The 8,882-nt window shown below is 39.7% G+C and overlaps 1 protein-coding gene across 1 annotated transcript; it reads right to left on the bottom strand.

The window, feature by feature from the left end:
- Positions 1–3,632: 3,632 nt before the first annotated feature.
- On the bottom strand, positions 3,633–8,562 carry LOC148228758 (uncharacterized). Its single transcript, XM_088200732.1, has 2 exons — positions 6,271–8,562; positions 3,633–6,181 (listed from the first exon to the last, which is right to left on the bottom strand). Exon 1 carries the CDS (start codon positions 8,560–8,562, stop codon positions 7,447–7,449), a length of 1,116 nt encoding a protein of 371 aa, XP_088056858.1. The 3' UTR covers positions 3,633–6,181; positions 6,271–7,446.
- Positions 8,563–8,882: the final 320 nt, after the last annotated feature.

The raw sequence follows: 8,882 nt of genomic DNA on the forward strand, positions 1-8,882 counted from the left end.
GTCAGGTTCAAGTTTTAAATTGTGTTTTGATAATCTCGGGAAAATTTCACGAAGCTTCCTATCGTGAGTTTGTAAAGTGTCAGCGTAAACAACAATATCGTCTAAATAAACAAAACATTTTATACCTTGAATGCCAGCCAACACGTTATTCATGAACCGTTGGAAACATGCAGGTGCATTCTTAAGGCCGAAACTCATACGAGAATTCAAAGTGTCCGGTAGGAGTAGAAAACGCTGTTTTGGCCGCGTCCTACGAAGAAATGGTAATTTGATGATATTCAGACGCGAGGTGTAAGGTAGTAAAATATTTGCTGTGACCTAATCGGTCGAGAATGTCAGCAATATTTGGCAAGGGGTTAGCATCGCCAACGGTGAAGTTGTTTAATTTTCTGTAGTCTATTACTACGCGCCACTTTTTAGCGCCTGAACTGTCGCTACGCTTTGGAACTATCCAAACAGTGGATGACCAAGGGAAAGTGCTTTCCCGAATAATATCTTGGCTTAACATCGTTTGAATTTGATTTTCTATTTCCTGTTTGTGAACTTCAGGGAATCGATAAGGTTTTGTAAAAATGGGTGTTTGTGACGTTACGGGGATGTTTTTCCTTGATCATGACGTTTTTGGTGTTCCGTGGATGTTGATCCTTGTACACCTTTGTCTGTCTGAAAAGATAATATATATACTGTCTGTGATTTATCTGTTGGTTTTGATATGGGTTGGGCTGGGTTTGCGGTAATGGGAGGGGAGGTGATTGGTAGTTGGCGGGTTAGGATACCTTGTGGGCGTTTGTGTTTGTGGGGATGGTGTTTGGATCTAGGTCCGCTAGGTGTTTGATGGAGTTGTTGTCTATCTTAGGGATGTGCCTGTAGAACTGTTGAGCTAGTTTGTGTATGTGGTCAAAGAGGTATGGATGGCGTGTTTGTGTCGTTATGTATTTGTTCGTTCCGTACGAACCATGGCGCTTTTACACTTGTGCGTCAAATCTTGTTTTGGCATACTTGCATCTTTTTGATTTGAGTTAGGGCTGCTGTGCCCCATATAGGGGAGGCGTATGTTAAAATGGGTCTAATGTTGGCTTTGTAAAGCAATAATTTGTTTTTTAGGTTGAGGACGCTACGTCTTCCTATGAGTGGGTATAGGGCTCCGTAGGCGGCTGTAGCTTTTCCCCAGGTCAATTTTTTGTCTAGGGTGAGGCCGAGGTATTTGACTTGGGTTGACCAAGGAATTGGGGTGTTTCTAATTTTAAGGCTGGGTGGGTTTGTATATCTTTTTTTTGTGAATATTAGTCCTTGGCTTTTGTCTGGATTGATTTTAAAGCGCCATTTGGCGTACCATAATTTTAATTTGTCTATTTCTTTACGAGCGCGCGAAATGGCAAGAGGAATAGATTTGGACGAGCTTAAAAGCGCAGTGTCGTTCGCGTAGAGTGCAAGTATGGTGTGACGGTTGGATGGATTGGGGACGTCGGACGTGAAGATATTGAACAGTAGCGGCGAGATTATGGAGCCTTGAGGTACTCCTGCTTTGATTTGTCTGGGTGCCGAGAGGTAGCCCTCGAAGCGCACTTGAAATGTGCGGCTATCTAAGAATGAAGCTATCAATTGGATAATGCTAGTAGGGAAGTTAAGTGTGTGGAGTTTGTACAAGAGGCCTTCATGCCATACCCTGTCGAAGGCTTTGGATATATCAAAAAATACGGCTACTGTGGAAGAGTTGTAGTTGAATTTGTTCGCTATGGTGTCGGTTACGCGCAAGAGTTGGTGTAATGTGTTGTGGTTTTCTCTGAACCTGTGCTGTTCGTCCGGAAGTACTTTCAGCTCGCGTGTCAGTGTGGTGAGGCGTCTGTGGATCACTCGCTCGAACAGTTTGTTGATAGAGGATAGTAGGCTGATGGGGCGATAGTTTTGAGGAAATTTTGGGTCTTTGTTGGGCTTTGGGAAGATTACTACGATTGCAGATTTCCCAGCTGGGGGATTAGTACCGATTACGCAAAGCTGCGTTGAAGATGTTGGTTGTTATGGCACACTGAGTTGGTATGCGTTAACTCGTCACCTTTTAAATGAAAAACATGATTATAAGTATGACATAGGGTAAGGATTAATTGCTTCTCTTCCTCGTTAAGATGAGATAGGTCTAACTGATCATCGAGAATTTCATCTCGCTTAGAATTATGCGATTGATTTCGCGATGAATTTTCACAAATTTCTACAATGGGTTCGAGAGTTATGGAAAGGGGAAAAACTCTTACGTGGTCTTCCGTAGTATTCAAAATGGTAGCTAGGGCTTTAGAATTAATTACATTTGTTAAAGCGCGGGACAGGAATATGCCTGGAATTATGGGATGATCGGAAATTATTCCGACTTTAATCTCAGGGTTTAAAATGTCGATTGAAACTAACGTTTCAGATTGAGGTTCTAATATTAAGAAGTTTTCATTGCCACGGTCTAAAAGGGGATACTTAAGTCCGTATAAGTTTAGGACGTTATTTTTAAAATCTAACACTGCACTGTTTTGTGACAAGAAATCATTGCCAAGAATTCCATCTAAAGGCAAATTAGACATGGATTTAGAAATTACGTATACTTTTTGATTTATATCCAGTTTTCCGGGAAGTAAAAATTTAAGAGAGGTAGAACCCAAGGTTTTAGGCGGGGCATTGGACTTAGTGATACTGGTTAAGGTCACCTTATCCTCCGCGTCCAACTCAAAATCTTGGATTGATTCGGGGCTTATCAAAGAAATCTCTGCGCCCGTATCGAGAAGGAAATGTAAAGATCGTTTGGGATTCTGCAAGATCCAATGGGGGAGAACGAGTAGATTCTGCCAACAGGGGTTGATTTGGTTCCCTAGACCAGTGTTCCGCAAACTTTTTGTGTTCAAGGTACACCTATCAAATCAAGAAATTTTAGAGGTACAACAAAGAAAAAAGCAATGTTTATTTAATATTTACTAAATTCAATATACCTAATATGAAAAGATGTTTAGTGAGAAATGTGAGCCTGTTTAACTGAGCACAGGCGATCAAAATTTGGAGCAATCGTTGATAAGGCTGCTCTCATCTCTTCATTGATCGTCCTCAGGCGTTCTCTTTTTTTCGATTTAATAGGTAGTAGTGAGAATTTAAAATCCAAATTCGCATAAGTTGGTTGTGGCAAATGGTAATAGAAATGCAACCACGCTTTGAAAGCAGTTTTTTATATCAGCCAAAAATGTGCTAGCTCTACTTCGGAAAATTTTAGTTTTATGTCCGATCAGTTTTTAACTCCATGAATTCTTCCTGGTCGTTTATCGGTAAGTGTCCAAGGAAAATGTTATCCGAGAATGGATTTCGTACCCAGTCCATAGGTTGCAGGTCACACTTAGGAAAATAACAGTTCATTTTTTCTGCTAATAGCTCCAAATGTTTCACTATCAAAGCCTGCACTTTTTTTCTGAATCGGCAGCCATGACATTTGGAAACATTTCATTACTACCATTGACAGCGTGGCTGATACATAACACCAACTTAGCGCGAAAGCTTTCAATTTTGTCCGAAGACGTTAAAATATTAAAATTCCTGCCTTGCATTTTTCTGTTGAACTCATTTAAATGAGCGAATATGTTCGCCAGATATGCAAGTTTTACTACCCATTTTTCTTTTTTTAAACACAGAAGCAAAATCTGAACCCTGGGCCTCTAAAAACGTATGGGTCTCATTTTTAGCTCGTAAATCCGAGATTGCACTTTTCCGCGAGAAAGCCATCGTACTTCTGTATGAAACAGAAGTGACTGATGATCTGCTCCCATTTCCTGACACTGCATTAAACAGACGAGAGCTTAGCGGTTGCGACTTGATGTAATTGACAATTTTAACAACTTATTTTAGGACAGACAACAATTCATCAGGCAGAGACTTCGTCATCAGTGCTTCCCTGTGTAAAAACAATGTACATTTTTAATATTAGGGATTTTTCAGAAGCCCTGGTTACAAATCCCCTAATTTTTCCCGTCATAGCTGCTGCTCCGTCTGTACAAATGCTTATGCAGTTGTGCCATTACAAATTATGGTCACTGAAGTACTGGTCTTTTACTTTAAATATTTCTTCTCCTGTGGTATACCACACACCAGGCAGTGGCAGACAAAATAAAAAGTCCTCTTTTATTTCACATCCGTCAATGTACCTCACATTTGAGATGAGATGGGAATGACCACTGATATCAGTAGACTCGTATACTTGTAGCGTAAAAACTCCACTAAGTCTTAATTTTTCAAATAACGTTGATCAATGTCACTAGAAATATCATTAATGCGATTGTATCTGCTGACGCTGGTATTTTTTCGATTTCCTTAGCGGCTTCTTGGCTAATCATAATCTTGACAACTTCTTTGCAGATAGGTGTAATTAAAGTTTCAGCGAGAGAATGAGGCTTCTTGATTAAACTAGCATATTAGCGATCACGATCACTTGCTTTTTGCGCTTTGTCTGATGTTTTGAAAGACGAACTCATGAGGGTTACCTGTTTCTTAGACTGGTCTTTCAAACGTTGAAAAAAGGCTTTGTCTTTTTTAGCTATCGATGGGTGTTTAGTAGCTAAATGTCGTAAAAGTTTACTGTATTATCTTCACAAAACCTTGACTTTTTTACGCGGCACACCAACTGATGACCACGGTACACCAATGTGCGACAATCCCTTCGTACCTTTTTGTATTCCTCCAGATAATCTATTGATTGGATCGGAACAAGTGGCGAGAGATGTTGTAGGCATTTCCACATTTTCATTACTTTCTGTTTTAATCCATGTGTCTGCCAGATGAAGTAAGTAATGAAAATTCAGTTTTCGAGAAGGATCGGTATTTAAATTTTCATATACTCTAAACGAATTAAATAACGCACAATTAATTAAGTAAAGGGAAACTTTTTAGGTCCAGTTTCTAGTTTTTCCATAAATTGGGTAATAGCTTAAAAACTGGTCGGCGCGATCTACTCCTTTCATTAGTTTATTATAATCTAAAATGCACTCAGGTTTCAATATTGTGTTACCACTTTTTCTATATTTTTTACCCGTATCGCATAAAGTAGAGTTATGAATGGTGGATATCATTCGAATATCCCTTCGTTTATTAGTTTTATATAACTGAATTAATACTTCCCTTAGACGAGCAAATTTTGTTTCCATTACTTTTAATTTTGCTGTTTTCATAAATGCCGGTAACCCACGATGTACTCTAATCGTCCCACAAACAAGCAAGATCTTTTCTGTTCTTTTAATCTTTTAGCAAGATCTACGCTATTGTATAAATTGTCCATATATAAATGATGCCATTTGTTATAATAATTACTCATTAGTTTTTTCTAATTTTTGTCCTGTACCAGAATACAATTTTAAGCTTAAAATATACCCAGTGACGGAATCGCATGCCATTCTTATAAGTAGCCCGTATTTAGTTATTTTGCTAGGGTTGTAAACTTTAAAATTTAACCTTCCGTGCCACGGTATCATGCCTTCGTCAATTGATAAATTCTGTCCAGGATAAAAATTATTTTTAAATTTTTCGGAAAAATATTCAATTAAATGTTGAACTTTATACAAACGATCAACGTTTAGAGGCATTTGTTGATTATCGGAAAAATGTAAATATTTTAAAATCTCTCTAAATCTGTTTCGGCTCATCGTTTTAGAAAATATTGATGTTGCAATAAGAGGGTTCGTAGACCAATAGTCGTTGATTCTTGCTTTTCTTACTAATCCCATAAGTATTACTAACGCGAAAATTTTTTTTAAATCTAGCACTGAAACGTCACCCCACTTTCCACTTTTTTTTAGGTTCTTTATATTTTTGATAATTTTGTGCACGATATTTATTAGTTTCTAGAGCGATAAATTCTAATATATCATCCCCCAAAAAAAGTTTCACTGTTTTTTCCACATTATCACACTCACCAATGTCGACTCGTGCTCCTGTTGAACCTAGGAAAGGTTCTCGTATTCTTTGCGTATCAATATTTGACCAGTCGATTCGATCTTCATCACTTTCTTCTTCGTCACTGCTGCTTGATACATGAAATACACGAGGATATTTTCTCGTAGCTTGAAAAGGATCTTCCTCTTTGCTTTCACTGCTATTATTCTCCTCAACGTCACTGGGAATGTCGGAAAGGTTATCAGCTTATTCATCCTCAAATGTTTCGTTTTCCATTCTAAATGAAGGGTTGAAAACAACAATATAATTAAAAAACGCAATTAGAACTTCTAAAATAAATTTGAATTCAAATATAAAAATAATTACTTAAGAGCAATAAGGGCTTAGGAGGCGTAGCCCTAGGGGTAATTGACCTCGGGGCCAAAGAGACTGGTGAATCCTATAAGACTGTTTATTAAGTTATAATTACAATGTTGACTATGGACGATTACGGCGTGACGTGTCTTGCGATGAAGGTGTGCATGTGATGATGTCTAAGGGCTCTGTGGCTGCGTGCGGCGAGTGTTAGGAGTGATCTGCAGGTCTGTCGGTGAGGACGCGTGGCTGGTTCCTCCGGATGGCTGCTGGTAGATCTTGGCTCTGGTGACGTCTCTTGTCTCATGCCTCAGCCGCCTCGTATCTCGGATTGTCTCCCTTGGGCCGTCTCTTGACCGTCTGCCCTCTACTCGTCGGAGTCCGGGCTTATATCCTTTAGAGGGATGCACTCTAGCTGGCCAATCACGATTGATTAGTATTATGAGAAAAGGAATTATTATTAAAATTATTATGATAAGAGTTTTGTTTAATATTTTTGTAATCTGAGTTTCGTTCAGGGGCTTGATATCTATCAGGCCACCTTTCTTCCTCGTCTAACAAAGATGTAGGTCTACCGTTAAAAATACGTTTACCAATATGGGGTTCAAAGCCAGTAAGAATCAAATTAACCGCAGTTTCTTCGAGTTGCGCTAATCGACTGGGTGCGAGCTTATCGTCCGGGATAGCATTCTTCGCGTTGGTTAGCAAGGTTTGCACACGTGTTACGAAATCGCGAACATTTTCCTTAGGATATTGGCGAACGCCATGAAGCTTATTGCGGAGCTCCACGGGGTTGAAATAAGAAAGTTCTTTGCTTTGTCGTACGTCACGAAATAGACTAGACCAGCGAAAATTGTGGTTCCTCCGTCTCTATCTCTTCGGTGTGAGATGGGTCTGTCGAAGGTGCTTCAGTGGGTAGGAACTGGTGTCTGAGTCGGAGTTAGTGCTGGGTCCTGTGTTGGTGCCGGAGTGTCGTCGATCATGTTGGCTAGTATTTGCAGTGATTTGTTCTGCGAATCTAGGTCTCGTAAGTGTATCGAAGAGTTTTTTTTCTGGTTAAGAGGAGTGATCGTTCGGCTGGCCCGCGAGGTCCCGCAGCTTCCGGTTTTGGGAATCCAATTCCCTCACCGTCTTGGTTAGAAGCGCGATGTTCATTGCGTCGCACTCAGCTCCTCGATTTAAACCTTTTTAGCTCTGCTGATTCGCGGTCGCGCATGCGCGAACGAGAGCGAGAGCGGTCGCATGACGTTCCTTTGGTGGGGTCGGCAACTGAAGGGCGCGAGGACCTTTTGCCGGCGCGCGCGGTGACATTTGGATCGGCCATCTCTGCGCGCACACACACACACACACACACACACACACACACACACACACACACACACACACACACACACACACACACACACACACACACACACACACACACACACACACACACACACACACACACACACACACACACACACACACAAAGGTGCTTTTCAGATGATCATCAAATTCCCACGATTCAGGTGACCTTTTTCCTCTCATACTCGAGTGAGAAAATAGACGGTATCTGGTTGTCACAGTGTCTAATTCTAAAAGATTTCTCTTACTTCGGATCTGGTGAGTTGTGTCAAATAATGTGGTCCATGATCTTTGTCCGATGTCTAAGGATATCAAATAGCCACCCATGCTCTGAGCAACTTCGTAAGTAAACTCTCTAACTGTACAATTTACTATTTTTGATTGTGGTGAGATGGAAAACTGTAAACTAGTAGATGGGATAGATATAATGAGATTTCCTGACAATGAGGTAGACACAACTCCAGCCTTGACTGAATAGATTTTAATAGGACAAGCTGATTTGGACCCCATCCTGCGAATCCTCAATTCTTGAAATTTGTTCTTATAGTTGAATTCAGATGTCTTCTTCCACAATCCGCTTGGTTGCTTAATTGACCCATCCGGGAATCGAACAATTCTTACTAGAGTTCCATAGGTCATTGTATATCGTCTGTATCTATCATATGTGCAGTAAGCACACAGATATTTGTAAGCACACAGATCAAATGAACGTTCTTCTAATTCTATATTGTCATCCTCACCCAGTTTGAAGATCTTATCATATTGATCGGAAGTCACCACATACGTCTGGGGTATTATGGTCTGTGTGTCTATAGATGTCTTCCAGACTCCCCAGAATCCATATGAACACTTGGTTTCTACTGCTATTGTCCATGTTAAGGCACCCCATTCAGCTTCGGAAGATTGATCGATTTTCCACACGGTGACAGTTGTCGCGAATTGATCATCCTTTATCATCTCTCTACAAGTTTAGAGAAAATACTACGTTAACATTTCATAATTTCCCAATACCTCCTGATTGCTCCCAATTATTAGATGTACGGTTGTCAAATTTTTTAGTGAAAAAATGTCTTCTACGGACATCAATACTAAAATTAACCCTTGTAGTCCTCCAAAAAAACGGACTAGAAGAAATAACAAATATTTAAAAGAAAACACTTTTTAATATATATTAAAGGGAAATTTTGAAAAATCCCAACCAATTAGAAGAAGAAATTATTTAAAATTCTATTTTTAGGTAAAAGAAAGAGACTTATCATTTCCCACATCGTAAATTA

The sequence above is a fragment of the Plectrocnemia conspersa genome, unplaced genomic scaffold (genome assembly GCF_051122295.1).
Source record: "Plectrocnemia conspersa isolate PC_06_02 unplaced genomic scaffold, ASM5112229v1 ptg000012l, whole genome shotgun sequence".
NCBI classification, from domain to species: Eukaryota; Metazoa; Arthropoda; class Insecta; order Trichoptera; family Polycentropodidae; genus Plectrocnemia; species Plectrocnemia conspersa.

What these genes read in the sequence shown, in the direction of transcription:
- LOC148228758 (XM_088200732.1), bottom strand. Translation starts at nt 8,562, where the DNA reads ATGATAAAGGATGATCAATTCGCGACAACTGTCACCGTGTGGAAAATC.